Source organism: Asterias amurensis, chromosome 15 (assembly GCF_032118995.1).
Source record: "Asterias amurensis chromosome 15, ASM3211899v1".
Taxonomy (NCBI): Eukaryota; Metazoa; Echinodermata; class Asteroidea; order Forcipulatida; family Asteriidae; genus Asterias; species Asterias amurensis.
In genome coordinates this window covers 9181912-9204036 of record NC_092662.1, presented here as the reverse complement: position 1 = coordinate 9204036, position 22125 = coordinate 9181912, and the positions used below count along the sequence as shown (strand labels likewise).

The following is a 22125-nucleotide window of genomic DNA, read 5'->3' as shown; positions in this document are numbered from 1 at the left end:
CCTAGGCAATGCTAAGAGATAGGACCAGTCTTAAGTTAGGATGAGTTACTGGTCCTAACTTAGGACCAGGCCTATCTCTTAGCATTGCTTAGGACTAGTCCTAAGTTAGGACTACCTTTGTGAAATCGACCCCTGTGTCTTTAAAGTTAAGTTTAAGATTATTTAAATGCAGAGAACGCAGGGTGAATGCAGTACAAACTGTTTCTTTAAGTGACTGACGCTAATAGACCTGGAATATTGTACAGTTAGCACTCATGAGCACGGAAAAGTCCTATTGAAGTTTTTGTTCAACTGTTTTTCATGGATAGCATTTTATTGAAAGTTGTAGCAGCATTACTTGTATCTGGACAAAACCATGAAAGGTTACCAAAGAAAAACTCATTCATTTGTCCAAAGGCCAACGAGTGCACTGATTAAAACTATTAAAAAAAACGCGTACAGCTGAGAGTAGGCCTACATGTTGCTTTTTTTTCTCTGGAAAGTCATTACACACCAGCAGCCGATTTCACGAAACTTTACGCAACTGCGTAAGTCCACTTGCGCAATGTTTATGACGCAACTTACGCAATAAACGTGGCGCAAGTGGGCTTACGCAGTTGCGTGAAATCGGCTGCAGCCCTCTTACTGAATGTGACACTGACCTGGAAGGGTTATTAACCACTCGAAGACATACAGTTTACATGAAAACAGTTTCAGGACATGCAACAGAGGGAGCCTGATAAACAAACAAAAACATATTAATTTTTTTTACACTCATACACCGATGTGTGTTAGCACTGTATACTCAGTACTTTCCCGAGTCCTGTGAAAAAATATCACAGGCATCTTACTTGGGATTTGCCCGGTAGCTATAGGCCGTTCGAATCCTATGTTTTGGCAGCGGGTACCGCAACGATATATAATAGATGTTAAATTTGCATCGGGGATAAAGAATATTAATTTTGGTTTTTACCCATACACCGATGTGCGTTAGCTACTGGGCAATCTCAGCAATATTCTTTATCCCCGATGCAAATATTCATCTATTATATATCGTTGCGGTATCCGCTGCCAAAACATAGGATTCAAACTGCCTCTAGTTGCCGGGCAACCTCGGTAGTCTAGTTGGTAATACACTGCTCTAAAATTGCACAGGTCGTGGGTTCGAATCCCATCCGAGTAATATGCCTGTGATATTTTTTCACAAGACTTGGGGAAAGTACTGAGTATACAGTGTTTTAACACTATATACACACATCACTGTATGGGTAAAACCAAAATTAATATTCTTTATCCCCGATGCAAATTTAACATCTATTATGAACAAACACATATCCATGAATGCTTTGCTTGCAGCAGAAACATGTAAACAAACCCAGGCACTTCATTGTGTAATGTGCACAGTGCATTCAGCTATTGTATTACCCTGTACAAAGTGGAACAAAGAGTACAAAGTTTTATGCTCAAATCTCTTTTTTTTATGTTTTTGTTTTTTTCTAATACCCAATTCCAGACCTTTGTCCTTTTGTAGGACAAATAGGGATTACAAGGGATCGAAAGAAAATAAGGAAATCTTGGAACATTTTTATCAGATTTGTTGTCTTAACTTGACAACTACAAATATATTCTTTAAACTCTGACAAATATTTGAATTGTGAATTTGGTAAGTGGTCAAAAATCTGCGGTTTTGATTGTGTGAAAATGATTACTAGACCTATATTTTTAAATTTGCTATGTATGTTTATAGATGTTAAATTTGCATCGGGATAAAGAATATTTATTTTGGTTTGTACCCATTAACACCAATGTGTATTAGCGCTGTATACTCAGTACTTAACCGAGTTCCGTGGAAACATCACAAGCATATTACTCAGGTGGGATTCAAACCCACAACCTTTGCAATTCTAGAGCAGTGTTATACCAACTAGACCACCAAGATTTCCTGGTGGCTACATATACATATGTCATTGGTTATTTTTGTCTTTTAGTAACCGAGCAGGAAATGTAATATAGTGAAAACTTTCATATTTCAGAAGCTTCGGCTAAGCAAAGCTGCAGACTTCCTGATAGAATAGACAACATTGCGCAGTACAAGAATGGAAAGGATAAGATTGAAAATATTGCTCCATCCATCACTGTTACACATGGAGGTTCTATCGTATCAAGATGTCGTAATCCATTGGTAGACAAACTGATGACTTCTGCCATACGCACATGTAATGATGAACAATGGATTGGAGAAATGCCTCGGTGTGGTATGTGATTATTGAATACATGCTTAAAGGATTTGGGTACTTATTGTCACACAAAACACAATGTCCACAGATTTACATTAAAAAAACATGCTGCCTTGGATCGGTCCAGTTGGTCTTTGAAAAGCATTTCAAACCCGTTTGTTATGAAATGCATATGATTAGAGCGATGTTTTACAAGTAGAATATAGTGATCCACACAAGTGTGACTCGGAATTGCACGGTTTTCCTTTCACGTCACAAACTAACACGGTCAGCCATTTTATGGGGTCCAAAATGGCCGACCTTGTTTCTTTGCGACTTAAGACGAAAACGGTGCATTTTCGAAGCATGTTTGTGTGGATCATTATATTCTACTTTTAAATTATCTACATGTATCTAACCATGTGCATTTCATAACAAATGGTTTCAAATGCTTTTCAAATACCAACTCTGCCGATCCAAGGCAACTTGTTCCTTAGTTGCCAAACTTACACAGTTTGAAGATAATGATTGTAGAAAGCTTCCCTTAAAATATTGCTTGCTGAGGTGCTGCTGTTTTTGAGAAATGAGTAAAACAATGTCACGCTCGTCTCAGTTTTAGCATGTAAAATGTATTTGTACCAGTTATGGTATTAAATACCTTACACATGTAACTGGTTAATTTACCAGTGAGACAAAAAAACTTTGATTTCAGGAGCTAAGCGTAACAAAATTATGCTGACCATAATAATGTTACCAGCCAAACTTGACTGGTATCTGCATTTTTCTGCTTAGCAGAAAATTGTTAAGCAATAATTTCTGCTTAAAGCAGCTCTATGAAATTGGGCCAAATGCTTGATGTGTAACAATTCCCCACAGCTTACCTCACAGCTAGATCATGTTTCAGACATGAACATAATGAGATTAATAAAGTGTTTCCTGTTTTCATTGAGACCTCTTCATGTATGGGTATGTTCAGACAGCGTACTAACTTAGACCCGAACCGGTTTAACTTTTACGAGCAGCGGGGGGTGGTCGTAAAAATAAAAACCCATTGCGTTCAGACAGCACAGAGTTAAACCCGATCGGGTTTATCTTCGGTTTTAAGAGGTCAAAGTAGACGCGACCCCATTGCTCTAACATCCGGTTCATCAGATTCACGCACCGAGAAACTGAGTGCCCTGGACAATCATCAGAACATGTTATATATTGGATAAAAATGGCTCAATCGAACGCGAAAAACAGTTCTATCGTTGGGAGGATACGGGCACTTAAAACAAACATGAACACGACTCTTAAACAAATAATTAAACAAACAAAATATTGACACAAACAGCCGAGAAAACTCACCAAAATATTATCCATATTCCATGAATCAGAACACGTTTATTTTTTGTGTTTTATACCATCGGTTTTGATTTAATAAAAGTTCGTACCTCAATCGATTGGAAGTTGCGATCTCTCAAAAGCTGGTGCCGCGATTTTTATTCCGATTCTTTCATAAACACAACTACACACGTGCAAGTTACGTAAATACGTGTACTTTTTCAATTTTGTTCCCAACCTTCCCAACAACGTGGTATTGCTTGCCAAGGGGAATTTCCCCTACACACAGCCTAGCACCCACGGCAGTTCATTCTCCTAATTTGAAAGTACATCACGCTAGTAACGGTGACGGCAATGGAAAAAGCACATCCACGGGATCGGTGACGGGATCATGTGAGAAGCATTACAAAATATGCTTCTTCGCTGCGCTCGTAGTATACGCATGAAAAACAGTTTCAATTTATTGTAGGACACTCAACAAAAATCGCTTGGAAAATATATATATAAAAATCAGAATTTAAGAAGTCATTGGCGTGGGCCGTTGTTAAATTGCATACACCGATCGAGGGAGTTTCGCCAACTCGGTAAGCGACAAGAACAGAATATAAATACTTGGAGCTTTGCGGCACTCAGAGGCAACAGAAACCGTATACAAGCACTCCGGGTCCCGGGCGTGTGCATTGAAACACACAATGGGCATGGGTCGTCCGTTGTGAGTTGAAACCGGATGTCATTCTGTCCACATGCAGTGTTAAAAGATAAACCCGAAGCGGTCTAAAGATAAACCCCCTCGCTCGACGGTTTAACTTTTGTGGGTTGAACTCGATTTGGTCTAACACAGATCCGTTCAGACACACTGAGTTGAACTCGATCGGGTTGAACCATGAGTTAAACCGACTTTAGTACGGTGTCTGAACGACCTCTATGATTCTTGTGGGGACAACTGTAGAAGATGCTCTCATTGTAGGTTGAAGGGAAGGGAGTTTCAACAGACCTCTTGCATATGACTTCAAAAGCCCAAACAGTGACCTTGCTAAGGACAAAGAACGACCTAGCATTGACTGAAATTGTTTGACCTGAACAATGGTGGCCACAGTCCAAGGGGTCTATTGTCCCTGTTGTCCAAAATATGTCACACTTATTAGATAGAAGGGATCCTGGGAAACAAAATTGTTACAAATATTTGTATACATGAAGTTTGATTTTTGATTTTGTGTTCTCTCTCTGGTGAGAATACTGTACAACAACAAAAATAAAAAAATATGTTATTATTTGTTTAAAGAATAAAGTTTTGGAAAGATTGTAGAGGTTGAAGACAACATGTGAACTATTTAGGAACTTGTAACAATCTAATTCACAAAACTATTAAAACTATGATACATTTTAACAGGCAATTGTGTAATATAAGATTTGTTCAATTTCTTTGTACTGTTTAATTCTCACAATTGTTTTTTGTTTTTCAACAAGAGTATGTTATAAACGTTTATTGAAAAAAAAGATAAAAAATTGAAGCGTCGATTAGGCCTATGGCAAGGGTTGCTGTATCTCATAACCATATTTTTTTATGTAACTCTAGAGCGTGCTGAATCACGGTTTCAACTTCCATATCTGGCCAACATGCGCTATCAGTACTACGCTAATGGCACTCTCCTTATCTACCCTGGCATCGGTCAACTAGCGATTGGATGCAGGGTAAGCCACCCATATAAATCTAGCCTTGATGTTCCTCACCGAGAGCACATTTATGGCACGTTTGCATTTGGCAAGCATTATGGACAACCAAGAGAGGAACATTCTGGTGTTTATGTGTGTCAGAGACTAGGAGGCACATTCCAGCATAGTCTTGATATTCAGGTAAGAGGTAAGTTCCACCACTAAGGACTAAAATCAAAGAAATGTAACATCTGTATCTCCAGCTATTTAATAATCATTAGTTTGGCGCTAGTATTATTTGTTTTGGTGGGCGTTAGTTTTTGTTCTAGGAGGACACTGTTCCTCCTCCAGCAAATTATGTTAAGGGCTAGAATTAACAAATCAAAAGCCATTGTCGTAGCTGTTTAATTAATTTTATTATCAATTTTTATAATCAAATGCTTTATACTCGGCATTTGCTTCCTCCTGTCACATCTACATTGTGTTCTCTATTGTGATCGATGGCTGCCATGTGTTTGTGTTTTATTTCCATGCTTTTAGCATACTCGGGGACTCTCCTGACACTTGGCGGTGGGTTGGCAGGGCAGTAGGTTGGGTGGTTCATTCTGACATTTAATTATGGAATAACAGTTGGATTATTTGGACTTCACTTTGTGGTAATGACCGGGCGGGTTGGTGGCTGGCCTCTGTTATACGGACCAAGCTGGAGGCGTGGTCCATTCACAGCGGCCAGTCACCAACCACTGTCCCCTTAATAAATACCTTTTCCTTAAAAACAAATGGTTAAAACTGTCAAAATGTGAAACTTTGGGTTTGCGTTTCTGTTGTATTAATGTTCAAGTGCCACATTTTACTGTCAACTATGACCTCTGCTAAATGTGAACCAGACCATGTATGGACATACGTGTATGAGTTTATATGTGGGCACCTGTTACATCAAAATTGATACAATTTCAGCGCGGACATGATAGCAGTTAGTGGGGGTGATAGCAATTAGGCCACTTAAAAAAAAAATTGTTGATTGTCCCTGCCCGACCGTTCGAAACCCCCCATCCCCATTTTTTTTTTAATTATAAAAAACAACCTTTTCAATGATATTTTTTTCAAAATGTAGGCCTACAGGTTTGAAAAGATGTTTAAAGAAGGTTTTTATTCACGATGGCAAAGCAAGAACAATTTTTCAAATATTTACTTGGGCTACACTGTGCTTAGTTGTTTGAAAAAGTTTACAGAAAATGTCATCTAGGAGTTAAATTTGTTTGACAAAACTATTGAAAACATCAAAAACACACAAACCCTCTGTTTTATAGTGATTGTGATGATTTCTTTATTCTTGATTTCATATTTGGCATGTCAACAAGACTTTAAAAAAGCGGTTAGTGTAGTACCTCTTTCTGCAGCAAATTGTGACACATGTAAGTTAGGTGATAAAGTGCCAATGAAACTAAGATGAATAAACATGCAACATGCAAAGCGCAAACACTAGTTATACACAATGTATGCTGGTTAAAAGGGGCCATTTATTCGCTAGTTTCCTTTATTTCAGCTCCCTGGTGATATAATAATAATAATATTAATAAATTAGCTCATTTTACAGAGATACAATGCGCTGGTACAAATAAAGCTATGAAAAAATTTCAGTTTATGGGCGAGAAGAGAACAGACGTGTTTTGAATTTACACATGAAAGTCTGGAGTGAGTTGATGGTGCGAATGTGATTCAATAGAGAGTTCCAGCATCGGGGACCAGCAACTGAGAAGGACCGGTCCCCTGCCCATTTGTGAGTGCGAGGGATTGTTAGATTCTGGCTGGAGCGGAGGCCACTCCAACCAGGTTTGTTGAGGTTGAGAGACTCTGTGATAAACTGTGGAAGTACGTCAGAGAGCGGCTTTGTGCATGTTCACTGATGGTTTGAAGGTGGCGTTGTCTAACCAGTGTAATTGTTTAGAGAAGAGTGGAGGCGTGTGTGTATTTGGGTTGTGAGAAAATTATACGAGCAGCATTGTTTTGGAGCCTTCTAGTCGTTCAATGTCAGCTTGCTTAATACCATTTGCATATACACAGCCTCTGCTGCTAAGTGTGTAGCACACTAAGCTGAATCAATCACAAAGAACCATCTCTGACTTCCCAGTTTGCCATTTGTGTGGCATTTTAAACCAAATCTCAGTTTCCCTGTGGGTATTCAACCTGTGCTGCCACAGCTGTAGTGCATCAAGCCAAATCAATCACAAGAACTGCTCTGTCCTCACAGGTACCCCTTCACAGATTTCCATTTATCCCTGGGCATGCTGGGTATGCTGGGTGAAGAGAAGCAATTACATAATCATGGCTTATTAATTAACTAATTGTGTTGTCTTGGCTGCTCACTCCTAAGAAATTGAGTAACCAGGAATAAGATTGTTTTGACCCCTTGTCGAAGGTTTGTTGTAACTACTTAAAGACACTGGACACTATTGGTAATTGTCAAAGACCAGTCTTCTCACTTGGTGTATCTCAACATATATATGCATAAAATAACAAACCTGTGAAAATTTGAGCTCAATTGGTCATCAAAGTTGTGTGCTTTCAGATGCTTGATTTCGAGACCTCAATATCTAATTCTGAGGTCTCGAAATCAAATTTGTGGGAAAACTATGCTGCTTCAGGTTCAGAGGGAGCCATTTCTCATGTTTTATATTATCAACAGCTCCCAATTACTCGTAACCAAGTAAGGTTTTATTATGCTAATAATTATTTTAAGTAATTACCAATAGTGTCCACTGCCTTTAAAAGCACTCTTCAGATCAGATACCATGTGTTAAGATTGCTGTTGATCTCCATTTGTTATACATTTGTCTGTTATGTGAATAAAAACCTTAGGCTGCTTCACCATAGCTTTCAGTAGTTAAATAGTAAGTAACTGTTGTTTTCCCATCTAGCTATCTCTTGTCCAGAGCCAGAACCACTTACGAATGGGAGACGACATGGCGATGAGTTCACAATAACACAATCAGTGTCATTTGAATGCAATGAGGGGTATGAGCTTCAGGGAGACTCCATCTTTAAATGTAATCTCGGCCAATGGTCACCAAGTTTCTTTCCATCATGCAGATGTAAGTATCAAAGTTGAATTTTATTTGCATCCAATGTTTCAGAAAAGTTATTAACACGTTGGCACTTGATTTAAATAGCTTACTCATCCACATTTTATGAATTGTAGGGGGCACACCATTTTTTGGGTGGGGTGGGGCATTTATAACTGCCCAAGTTTCCAGTTACTCTTTTCCAAAGTCTCGCTTCAGCACCTTTTTTTAATGTAATCTACTACTTTTATAAAATAATCTGGCGTAAGTGCAAACAAAAAATCCGGTGCCTGCAGGTAAATGGAAACATAGTGTTAACAACATAAAAATAACAACTCTGAAAAGTTCCAATCACAAAAAGTCACTTGCCCTTATGACCCCCCCCCCTCCCCGAAATTGTGATGTTATTTCACAGTCTAAGTTCACACACATGCACACACCCAAGCTTTGGTAGCATGTTGTACATCGGTTTTAACTTATCACTTTTTGTCAAAAAAACGATGCCATTCTCACATTCTTGAAGATAACACTTTTGGGTGAGCAAAGAAAAATTTACAAGGACAGGATTTGATAATATCAACAAAAATTTGATCCCCATTAGGGTGCTCCCAGGTTGTATCATAAACTTGGGTGCGATCCCTGGCTACACGGCAGTTATAATGGCTATATGGCTTCTGACTGGCACCCATGTACATATTACATGTATTAGGAAAATATGAAGATTGCCATAACAGAGCTTATAGCTCAGTTGGTAGAGTGCCGTCACGTTAATCGCAGGTTCTAATCAATTTTAGTTTTTCACCAAAAAGTTTAACTTAATTAACCCAGTCAGTTTCCCTTGTGGTTTGTTACCTTATCTTTAAAGACTCATAAAACTGTTAACAAGTTTTTCAAAGACATTTGTAGTCTTGTTTTGAATGAGCCCAGTTATTATTGTGGTGGAGAGAGACCCAAGGGGCGAATTTTAAGACGCTGGCAGCAGCAGACATAACAGTCCTTTTTTGCAGTCTGAGCGTGCCCCTACATGCTCAGTATTGCGCATGTAGGTCTGAGCAGGCGCTGAACTGTGAAAAAGGACCATCCAAAAGTGTCCCATTGACAATGTCATCTGCCATGAGCTGATCCTGGTAACCCGCTTGTTGCCGCTTATTTTGCAACTGCCCTAGTTATCAGTCTGTGGGCAAACAAGACAATAGATAGTAGTGCTCTCAGGGTTGTCCACAGTTTTTTGTAGTAGCAGGTAAAAAGAATGTAAGTTGTCGGCTTTGTCAAACGACTTAGCAAGCGAGATTGAGTGCCCCTACGATGTGGGGTCAGGGGCCCACCTAAGGCCTAAAAGATTTTCCAGTTGTAGGACAGTACTTTAGCAAATTGGAGGAGACCAAAAAACTAATAGAAAAATAAAAGTAGCCGGCAGAAAAGGACCAAGTAGCCGGCGAAATCCCCGGCGAAATCGCCAGCTACTCAGCTGTTCTGGACAACACTAGTGCTCATTGATGGTTCTCACTATGCAAATGAAGCTTGAAATAAATGAAGTGAATATTTTACATTTTGCCACTCAAAATCACACCATCATGTACAGATGACAATTGCATGGGTCCTCCTCTACCCATGTTTTGTGAACATTAATTGCTAGTGTAAATAACTTGTTGATATTGAATTATATATTATATTTGCAGCTCTTAACTGTCCTGCGATCATAAGTGATGATCAACATATGATTGTGGAGAGTGGAGGGACCTTAGTTGGTTCAAACGTAGCATTTCAATGCCTTCATGGATATAGATTAGTTGGTGCTGATTACTTAGTATGTCAATCTGGTGGTACCTGGTCAAACTCTTATCCTCATTGTGAAGGTAAGATTGTTATTAAAGATGCTATGTCAGATTCTTGGCCGATTTGATCCAAAATTTTGATTTAAAATTCAATAGGTATTTTGATGGGGGTCGAGAAAGTTACAAGTTTGCGTTTGAGCCGTTGCTCGAAAAAGTCCGCCAATTATTAGTAGCAGTGAAATAAAGTGCTCAAAATTAGTTTTTGTCGGGATTCCGACAATATATCACGTGACCAATTCTTATGTGTTTTATAAGAAACGTTTTAAATTTTTGTCATGGTTCCTGACCATTAAAAGTAAAAGATAAACTTTTTTTCGTTAGAGCGGGTGATACTCTTTGAAATACCATTCACTCAAAAAAATCCATTTTTTAATGTTTGGGGGCCCAAAAATCTGACATAGCATTTTACATGTACATCATTTGTACTGAACAATTGGTAGTGTGATATGTCAGGCATCTTTTACAGTATGGACACCAAGTAAATTCACCGCTTGCATGATGCGGAACGCACAAGCGTCCACAATTTTCAACATTTTGGCTTTGGTGCTAGTAGTTCTATGCGAGATATTCTTTCCACTAAGTTTATAGACTAGTTTTTACCTGACACCCAAGGCTTTGAATTGATGATATTAGAAATGTTGTGGGCTTTGTGTTCTGGATGTTATAACGTTGTGAACAGCATCAGTCGCATTACACAAAAAGGACGTGGTAAAAAATACTCTAGTCACAGTTAAAAAGTTTCCTCTAACTAAAAAACTTAGGAAAGCTTTACTACATGTAACACAAAACTCTTATACATGAGTTCCCAACAGGATACTTATAAATGGTCAACAGCTTGAACTTTTAGGTACACATGGCAAAACCATGGTCAGTCGTTTTTCCGGTCAATTTAGCCAAGCCTTCATGGAGCCCAAGCTGAGTTCTTATTTGGCAAAATTGGGTTCATTTTTTGTCAACAACTTAAATGTTTGCTTGGAATTGCCCATTTAGTAAATGTGCTCACCATGGAAAAGGAGGTTCTTGATGTCATATGGCAAACATTGATTAGCTGGATGTTGAGCATGGTTGTTGTTCAGGTACATTGTAATACTGAGGCATTCACATTCTCACAAAAAGGTGGTTGGGGTTATAAGAGTAGCACTCTCTACACCTAAAATATTTCTGATAATTTGGACTGATTCCTTAAAGAGTTTTAACTTGCAGTTGTCAGAAATAATCACAACAATTATCAAGTCACAAAAATGTATCTTCACATTTTTAATAATTCATTTGGTCTAGGCAGTTTCATGCAGGAATTAACAAGTGCATCTTAAACACATACAATGAGCCAGAGTTTGAAACAACTGCATTTGAAGGCAGTGGACACTATTGGTAATTGTCAAAGACCAGTCTTCTCACTTGGTGTACCTCAACATATGCACAAAATAACAAACCTGTGAAAATTTGAGCTCAATTGGTCATCGAAGTTGCGAGATATGAATGAAATAAAAACACCCTTGTCACACGAAGTTGTGTGCTTTCAGATGCTTGATTTCGAGACCTCAAATTCTAAATCTGAGGTTTCGAAATCAAACTCGTGGAAAATTACTTCTGTCTCAAAAACTACGTCACTTTAGAGGGAGCCGTTTCTCACAACGTTTTATACTATCAACCTCTCCCCATTACTCGTTACCAAGTGAGGTTTTATGATTATAATTGTTTTGAGTAATTACCAATAGTGTCCACTGCCTTTAAGATAAAAACATTATTTTGATTTTACAGAAAGAGCTGAGCCGACTACAACTGAGCCAGCAGTATTGGAATGTGGAGGTGATTGTGAGATATGGGAGAGATGTGTTGGTACTGACCAAGGTCAGAGAATATGTAGCTGTATTCATCCTACCTATTGTGAAGAGGAGGAGGAAAGACGACTTTACTGTGGAACTGATGGAAACGAATACACAAGTTTCTGTAAACTCAAAGCTACTGGATGTCTGCTTGATCAGGACATTGAAGTAGATTATGTGGGACTATGTAGTCAAGGTAAGAGGTCAAATTATTTATGTTTTGTTAGGTCCGCTCCTCCACGTGCTAAGAATTTCAGGGGGGCACACTATTCTTTCGGGAGGGGGGCACTTCTGCCCAAGTTTTCATCTGCCTTTTTCTTTTAAAAGCCCATTTCAGCACCTTTGTTTATGTAATTTTTTCTTTTTTTTTTGCAAGATAATATTGCATAAGTGTCAAAGCAAATTTGTAATTTTTTGTATGTTAATGGAAAAATAGTGTTTAATACATTTAAATCATTAAACTTTTGAAACATCCAATCCAAAAAGTCTGGACATAATCAACATCCATTTTTGGAAAACAGGCCCCCCCCCCCAGAGTTATGCCATTGAGCAATACACACACGCACGCACAAATTTATAACATTTTTGTCAAATGTTATAATTCTTCTTGTAGCCCCTTGCCAAGAGTAGCTTTTAGCCTTGTTTTTGGTGAATTTAAATTCTTGCATATCATTGTTACTCTAAACATCGTATGCATGAAGCTTTCTATATCACTAATTGCCCTAATAAGTTCAATATTTTTTCTGGCGGTAACTATTATGAGCTCAGTACATTCATTGTGAATTTATTTATTTTTTCCCCCCATTTATTTACATAACTTATTATTGCAGACAACCTCGGCCCTGTGTTTTCCTTCTGTCCGAATGATACCATAACGTACGTGCAGAACGCTTGGACGACAGCCACTGTTGACTGGATGATACCATCGGTTACAAACATCTCCGGTGTCTCCCCTGAGGTCACCTCAAACTACGCCCCAAATTCAACCTTCAGTGTGGGCACCACCCTAGTTCAATACACTGCAACTGATATTGCAGGCAACCAGACAACTTGTGGCTTCAATGTCCTTGTTATTGGTAAGATTGCCAAAGAAATATTTCTGCTCAACTAAAAATTGTGTACGCTGCTCTCAGACTATGTGGAATAATCTCCCACCTTATATTAGATTATTCATTGTATAATTTTGTATTGTATTCTTTATTTCTTTTTTGTTTTATATGGTTTTTTTGTTTTGTTACGTGCCTCGGAATAGGGTCTAGTACACTCGATAGGTGACACATTATAAATGCATTATTAAATCTTATCACAGCATGCAAAAGAAAGATCATATTTTCATTTGCGCCGGTAACTCCTTGAGTCGGGCTACATTCCGTAGCCTTTAGATCTCGAGCGACTTTCTTAGGATCCTTGCTGTTCCCAACAGCGCCGCCTTCTGCAAAAGATTTGTTCTCACATTTGTGCATATTTTGTCCAGATGTTTCCCTAATGCTTTTGAAATGGTGCCGAGCGCTCCAACCACCACAGGAACTACTTTTACTTTCACTTTTGGATCTTGTCCATCTCCTTCGAAGGTCCAGGTCTTGGTACTTTTGGATCTTGTCCATCTCCTTCGAAGCTACCCTTAAGTCTCCCAGCACAGCTACCCTTAAATCTCCTGGCACAGCTATGTCAATGAGATGACACATCTTCTTTGCCTTATTGTTTGTTTAATTTTTGTTTTTGTTTCTTTATTCTGTTTTCGGTTGCTTTTGTTTTTTTGTCCTTGTCGTCCAAGTCCTTAATTGTCTGTCTCAGGGAAATATACAAAAGCATTATGCTTAAACTTTTTCCCTGCATATTGACTATTACGTTAATTTCTGTAGCTAATTATCTTCAAATTCTATACATTATTATATTCATCGATATTGTTTTCTAGTGTATGCGTAAATAGTTAATGTCACCATGAAAAATAAATGTTCATTGATTGATCTAAGACTACGACATCCGGACGCCTATGTTCTATAACATGATCAGTCTGAATGTTAAAGTCCCAGAGGATCTGACGCGGTCGGTCTCTGTAACTTTCTCCGGAACAGGGTCGTACCATTTTGCAGTCACTTGGACACCCCATTTTTTGCACAGTTCCCAATGATTTACCTTGGCCAACTTGTCTCGTCTACCTTTGTACTCCGTCTAAGCCATCTTACTGCACTCGCTGACAATATGAAAGACAGTCTCCTCCGCCTTGCTACACATCCTGCACATACATGTAGGAGAGACATTCGCTTTCTCTATCCTTGCCTTCATTACATTTGTCCTCAGAGACTGGTCCTGTGCCGCAGTAATCAAGTCCTCGGTTTCCTTTTTCAACTCTCCGCTCTTTAGCCAATTCCAGGACTAGTTGCAGGCCACTTCTTTAGTACATCTTAAGAACCTACCAAGAAGTGTTTTGTTCTAACAATCTTGGTGTCTTTCTTATTTCCTTTCTCTCTTGTACTCCTTCGGCCCAACTTCGCCCGCTTTCAAGTATTTCTGCGCTGCTTTCAACAAGTTCTCCTCAGTTTTCCTAATATGACAATGCAAACTCCTGCGCTCTATGTTGACACTGCCTGCCACACTCAGCAACCCTCTATACTACCGCCCTCTGCCCTTGGAAGATGAAGCCTCCTCACATTCGCCGCGGATGAAGCATGTCATTCATGGTCATCAGTTTTCTTGTTCTCCTATCCATGACATCTACATGTAAATCTTCCTTAGTCCACTCGACTATACCCGCACTGTACCTCACCATAGACACGGCCCATGTATTAATTGCCTTAACCATGTTCCCCCGTTGAGTTTAGACTCCAAAAATTTCTTGACCCGTCTGATGTATTCTGCCTTCAGCCTTACCTTTGACTCCTCATGAAGAACATGGTCCGATTCGAGTACACCAAGATACCGGTAACTCTCCTCTAAACCAAAGCCTTCATCCGTGCACCATCTGGCAGAGCGATGCCATCGGAATGTACCCTCTTTCCCCTCTTCATTGTCATTGAAGCACATTTCTCAAGGCCAAGTTGCATCCCGATGTCATCGCTGAAAATCCTGAAGGTCTGCACCAAAGAGTCGATCTCCACCTCATTCTTTGCAAACAACTTCAAATTGTCCATAAAAAGCAGATGGTTTATCTTACACCCATCTTTCTTCATTTGGTAACCGGCACTTACATGTACCTTCCTCAGAATCGATGACAGGGGCAACAGAGCAAGAACAAACAGCAGCGGAGACAAAGAATCACCTTGGAAAATACCTCTTCTAACTGCTCACAAAAAGTAAGGAAACTTTTTTCAATCCAGTATATTTGTTATTATTTAATACTCTATTTGTATATGGTATATATCAATGCAAAGCTGAACTGTTCCTCTTTAAGATGATACCACAGTTGCAATGATTACATATTGCTGGACTTGACCACGTTAATGAGAATGATACAAAGTCACAAATCAAATGTGCCAAAATTAGCGTTAATGATAATGATACAAAGTCACAAATCAAATGTGCCAAAATTAGCAATTTTGTGTTACTGTGTGAACAAACAAATTGACACTGTAATTCAAACAAGCAAGACAACATACTGATCTTAATCCACTTTATTGAGACAAGAAGTTTGGTATAGAGCAAGACAACTTACTGATCTTAATACACTTTATTGATACAAAAAGTTCAGTATTAACAAGTGGATGATCCGAAGGCGTTGATGACAGCCTGGCACCTTCTTCTCATGCTGCACACAAGTCTTGTGATGCGCTGATGATGAGGGATGGGTTCCATTCTTTATTAAGGAACCTGGTTAGGTCAGCCACAGTTGATGTGTTGGTGGTTCTGGCACAGACAGCGAGGCCAAGCTAGTCCCACAGATGTGCCTTGGGATTCAGGTCTGGACTGTTAGCGGGCCAATCCATCCGGTGCACTCCAACATTTTTCAGGTAGTCAGTCACCAGTCGGGCTCGATTGGGGCGAGCGTTGTCATCTTGAAAGATGGCATTTGGTTCAAGAGACTGCAAGTATGGGACTGCATTCGGCTGTAGAATATCGTTTTGCAAATACCCATCAAACAAGGTGTTTTTTCATGAGATGAGGGTTAATTGTGTCCGATGAGCTCACTGGTGCAAATCATTGTGTAAACCATTAATGGTTCTGAAAAGCTTGATCAGTTCGATTATTGAGCATTACCTATTGACCATTCACAGACAACGGTAATTTTGGCACATTTGATTTGTGACTTTGCCTCATTGTTAATCGTGTAGCCAAGTCCAGCAACATGTAATCATTGCAAATGTGGTATCATTTTAAAGAGGAACAGTACAGCTTTGCATTGATATATACCATATACAAAGAGAGTATTAAATAATAACAAATATACTGGATTGAAAAAAGTTTCCTTACTTTTTGTGAGCAGTTTACATACCTTTTCCAGACTATCATTGTAATGGCTCTAGTAATGTCAATAACCTTACAAATTTAAATTCAACAAAACTGTTTCATTGGTTGAGACCAATTCAAGAATTTACTCTGAGGTAGTGCAGTTAATTACGATCCTATCAGCTAAAGTAGTAGTCCAAGCCAATTGTTTATTCCTTCCGCCCGAGTGGTAGTTAAAAAGCAGGACAGTTCTTTTCAGAACTGAGAAGACTCCCGAACATCGGATAAATCTACTCCGCAGTAGTAAAATAAAGAAAGACATCGTCTAAGAACAAACTCTACCTGGCAAGTATAGACACACATGGTGTCATCGCAATCCAATTATATAACAAAGACTACATTTGAAGAATTTGGTATTCTTTTTCAAGGTTTGAAGTTTGTTTCTTTGACAGTGGACAGTGTAGCGCCAGTCATCAGCGACTGCCCAGCAGACAGAACTGAGACTCTCAACACTGGTGCCTCATCAGTAACCATCACTTGGGTTGAGCCTACCATGGCGGAAAATACTGGAGTGTTCACAATGACCAATTCCCACCAATCAGGTGATGCCTTCTTCCATGGATCTACTACAGTCACATACACCTTGGTTGACATCGCTGGCAACCAAGCAATCTGCTCCTTTGTAGTAACTGTCATTGGTGAGTACCAACATTTTCTTTTGTTCAAATTTTGCAGCGAACGCTACTTTAGCGATATGCAGCCAAAAATCTTAGAATTATTACACAACAAATACTTCTCTCCTCTCTTCATTAACACCTCAAACAACATTTTAAATATTCCAAACGTCTTTCTTATTTTATTAAAACAACGTTCAATTCTTCTTTGCGAGTAAACAGTTTCTATTAATATTATACACCGCACACAGAGATCCTTGTCATTTGATTGGTGGAACACATGTCCCATGTCATCCGTTATTTTGCCATGTGTTAACTGCTGCAATGTTCCACAATTTAATGGAGTCCCCTGTGGATAATTATTGGATGCTTAACAGCATCATTCCCAATTGATCGTTCCTCACCCATTTGTGTAAAATGGGGCAAGGTTTTGTCACGGCAGACAAGGTTGGTTTCTGCATGGAGTCTGTGTGAATACAATGTTTACTTGCAGCGACAAGTTTGACTGGAATTTATGTTGTATGTTAGCTGAATTGAGTACTCACGAAACAAGCAGGCTGAAACCAGGAAAACTTCCCTAACTTAATAAAAAGGATTTAGTAAATGTGCTCACCATAGAAAGTAAGGTTCTGAACGAATGAAAGGCAAACATTAATAAGGAATTAATAAGTGCATCTTAAACACTACAATGAGCCAGAGTTTGAAACAGTTCTGCATTTAAGATTAAAACATTATTTTGATTTTACAGAAAGAGCTGAGCCGACTACAACTGAGCCAGCAGTATTGGATTGTAGAGGTGATTGTGAGATATGGGAGAGATGTGTTGGTACTGACCAAGGTCAGAGAATATGTAGCTGTATTCATCCTACCTATTGTGAAGAGGAGGAGGAAAGACGACTTTACTGTGGAACTGATGGAAACGAATACACAAGTATCTGTAAACTCAAAGCTACTGGATGTCTGCTTGATCAGGTCATTGAAGTTGATTATGTGGGACAATGCAGTCAAGGTTAGAGGTCAAATGATCTATGGAGTAACGGTAAACAATAATGTGTGTTGACAACAAGTAATAATATATTTGATTTATACGGCACCTAAAGATATCTCCAGGCACTTTACAAAGTGTATTAAAGACACTGGACACTATTGGTAATAAAGACCAGTCTTCTCACTTGGTGTATCTCAACATATGCACAAAATAACAAACCTGTGAAAATTTGAACTCAATTGGTCGTCGAAGTTGCGAGATAATCATGGAAGAAAAAACACCCTTGTCACATGAAGTTTTATGCGGAATATTTGATATACAGTACTTGATACCGTGGAGTCGAAGAAAGTTTTTTTAAAGGTTTTTCAACCTCGTACAACGAAGCCTTCCGATTTGTAAATAATGTTGGCTACTGTTTATAACTGTCACCGTTAAATTTATGAAACACCAATTACATGTATTTTATCATGCAATACCAAAATAAATGTTTTATTGAATTGATTTGAATTGAATGAAAAGGAAAGCTTCATTAAAAGCATAAGATAATTATTTGACCCTTACGAAACCGCAAGCCTATCAAAAGTGTACATATGGGCTTTGAATTGTTTCTATTTTGGGGGGATTTCATCATTTAAATTGTTTTACATAATCTGCTCGTTCAATCTGTGTTATTTTGGTGAAGTAAATATTAATAACACATGCAATATAATAGATTTTTTATTTTGGTGAAGTAAATATTAACAACACATGCAATATAATAGGTTTTTTAAAAGGCATTGTATGATCATCAGGTATCAATATATGCCATGAAGATTTGTTCTTTAGAACATGTCCTGTTATTCCACTGCTGCGGAGTGGATTTTGGAATTAGGGAGACTACTTACTTCTTGAAAAGAGGAAACTACTTCTTTTGGTAAAAGTGGATTGAGGGACTTCTCAATAGTCACTTAACTGCTATGGAATGATTGGCCTCAATGTTAAGACCAGTCTGCTCTGGTCATCCTCAGGAGACTGAATACTGTTGAGACACCGTTGTCTTTATAGAGATTCAGAGGTTTCAGTGTAGAGTCAGTCACTGCTTTGATTGGTTCTTCTGAAAGGAGAACTGCTTGGAAGGCTCACCGTTATTATTGTGTGGGCTGCTCATAGCGTGTGAGTGCCTGATGCACTGGAGCTTGTCAATAGACTATAAATCTCTCCACCATACGTAAGGAATAAAAGGGATGCTGTTTTATTAAAGCAGAACCTGTTACTGGTTGCTTGACTTTTTGTAGTTTTCTATTCTTCATTAATAGCTCCGCAAGGCTCTGAATTTAATAATATCACAATGAACAAATGTTAATTGTTAGCTGTCATTTTTATACAAGAAATTAATGTAAGTAATTAAGACATTGTATACAAACATACTACTAATTACAGGGTTTGAACTCTGGGTCCAATTTCATAAACCTTTTCTTAGCATGAAAGGGTTGCCTTCAATAAAAATAGGATTGTCAACCAATTTTCAATGTGCTTTTCAGGATAAGCAAACAACAGCTGAATACCAGTGTTAAGCAATATGAAACAAATGGAAATTTGGTGGGTAATCCTGTTTTATCAAGGGAATGTAACCCCACCCGAGTAGTATGTCTGTAGATTTGTTCTGCTAACAAAGCACCCAGTAGCCACAGATTTGTCCAAAATCAGTGTAGGTCAAGATAATAATACTACATGTTCCTTAAAATTTGTTTTAAAAATGTACACACATTTTGCATATCGTAAGTTGAACTTTATAATATTGTTAATTAAATGTTTGTATTCGTGGCACCAAAACAACTAATGGTGAAATTGTAGGTTCTCTGGGTTTCAATGTATATCAAGTTTCCAATTGCGCAGAAGAATTTATGAAAATAAAGAATGAATTTGGGTACAGGATGTTTGTTTACAAAGTCTGCCTTTTCTTTTTGTTCACATCCCTTGTTTCATTAATTACCACTAAGGCTGTAAATCTCTTTAACCCTTTCCTTCACAGTCAACTGTTCTTAAATCCCACCCGAGTAATATGCCTGTGATTTTTTTCACCGGACTCGGGAAAAGCACAGAGTATACAGTGCTATTACACACATCGATAATAAAAACCAAAACTAATATTCTTTATTCTTTGTACCGATGCAAATTTCACATCTATTATATCGTTGCTGTACCCGCTGCCAAAACATAAGATTGGAACTGCCTCTACCGGGAAACCTTGGTGGTCTAGTTCGTAAGGCACTGCTCTAGAATTGCAAGGGTCGTGGGTTCAAATCCCATCTTAGTAATATCTTACACCGATGTGTGTTAGCACTGTATACTCAGTACTTTCTGTACTCAGTATGCCTGTGATTTGTTTTTCACAGGACTCTGGGAAAGTACCGAGTGTACAGTGCTAATACACATCGGTGTATGGGTAAAAACCTTAATATTCTTAGATGCGCTGGACACCTTTGGTAATTTTAAAAGACCAGTCTTCTCATTTTGTGTGTCCTCATGACGCATAAAATAAACCTGTGAAAGTTCGAACTCAATTGGTCGTCGAAGTTATGAGAGAATAATGGAAGAAAAGACGCCCTTGTCACACGAAGTTGTGTGCTTTCATGTCTTGAACTCGAGACCTCAGCTGAGGCCAAATCTTTTAGTGAGAACTACGTTACTTCAGAGGGAGACGTTTCTCACAATGTTTTATACAGCTCTCCATTGCTTGTTACCAAGTACGTTTTTATGCTTACAATTGTTTTGAGTAATTACCAGCTGCACGTTTATCGCGAGCAAAACGTAAACGTGAACGTCAGAAGATTGTGTCGATTCGGCGTCCAAAGTTGCAGGAAAACTGCCACGACCTGTAGGCTTTTTCACAACCCGTTTTCTCGATACATAAAATCAGCATACATACGATGGAATGTTTCAATGGGCCTACTCTGACTAAAATTAAAATAGATTCGTCGCCGGGCGAAAAAAATAAATATAACGATGGTTATCAATTTTCAAGACAAACGGTCACCGCGATCCGTAATTCAAACGGCATGAGAATTATCATGATGGACAAGGATTGGATCAAACGGAAGCTTAATAATTTGGAAACGTTGGGTAGGGCCGGCTAAAGGTTGGAAGGTGTCTAAGGGAACTTTACAATTAATAACATTTTGGGGGTGGGGGGGGGGGGCCTTACACAAAGAGCCATTCTGGTCAGTGTATTGTGAGTGGTGTGTTGTCTGGTTTGAGACAGGCCACCTGTTGCTTGGTGAAGAATGTCGCCGTGGGACCACTTTAGGTTGACAGTGGGTGGCGACCTTGGACCTTTTGCCAGTAAACTCAAATGCGTACATGAATACCGTTTTAGAATACGGTCTGTTCATAGAGGTATAATGTTGCAGTTTCAGAGTTTAACCATGGAGGTAGAATTGTGAAACCATTCCTTACTCTATGGTGAAACTATACACGTACGTCAAAGGCTGTTTTGAAGCTGTAAAAAAAGAACTTTGCTTTGCATTTGGTCAAAGTTGTTAAGCAAAACGACATTAACTTTCCTTTTGAATAAGTCCATTCACAAAATTGGTTAGAGCAGTGTGTCGGTCAGGTCTCAGAATGTTCATTTTGCCAAATCCATTTGGAAGCCTAATTTAGCCATCGGCCCGTCGGGTTGGTTACTGATGGAGATAATATTAACAAAAGAGACCTCGTGCGGCTGAATGGGGTACATTTTTAGGAGTTTGTCTCTTGACCCAAACTGGACGTAACAAACCCTAAACATGACTTGACATGCTATCTGAAAGTGAAATAAGTTAGAGAAAATTAAGGAGTGGGGTTGTGTTCCACTGAGCCAGTGACCTGTGAGATGGTGACTGTAGGTTGAAGAGCGCCCTCAAGTGACTGTAGTTGTTTATTGTTTACATGTGGTTTTTTCAGCCATGTTTGACCATGTTTTACTGTAACAGTTTTCAGCCGAAAAGTTTGTAATCAAAACAGCAGTTATCAGTGTTTTTCTTCAGAGATTATGGACACCTGGTGTTACTAGAGTCTTGCCAAAGAAGTGAGTACCTTTTCAGTTGTGACTTACGATGATATAAGCCCTTATTAGAGCAGACATAATTTACTGGTTTTCATGTTGAAATTAAAGGGACATGCAACTTGTTTACATGCAGATTGAGTACATTAACGGATAAGAAGTTTC

General features: G+C 38.7%; 1 protein-coding gene across 2 annotated transcripts in view; it reads left to right on the top strand.

The window, feature by feature from the left end:
- Positions 1–20347, top strand: part of LOC139948541 (sushi, von Willebrand factor type A, EGF and pentraxin domain-containing protein 1-like) — a 63917-nt gene extending 43570 nt beyond the window's left edge. Inside the window, exons 23-30 of one of the 2 annotated variants that reach the window (XM_071946723.1) lie at positions 2013–2234; positions 5095–5379; positions 8090–8263; positions 9913–10089; positions 11830–12090; positions 12725–12970; positions 16730–16975; positions 17700–20347. In XM_071946723.1, the coding sequence (XP_071802824.1) occupies positions 2013–2234; positions 5095–5379; positions 8090–8263; positions 9913–10089; positions 11830–12090; positions 12725–12970; positions 16730–16975; positions 17700–17965 (1877 nt within the window). In that variant the 3' untranslated portion in view covers positions 17966–20347. The remainder of the gene's footprint in view (positions 1–2012; positions 2235–5094; positions 5380–8089; positions 8264–9912; positions 10090–11829; positions 12091–12724; positions 12971–16729; positions 16976–17699) is intronic. The other variant, XM_071946724.1, reaches the window with a different exon arrangement.
- The last annotated feature ends 1778 nt before the right edge of the window (positions 20348–22125 follow it).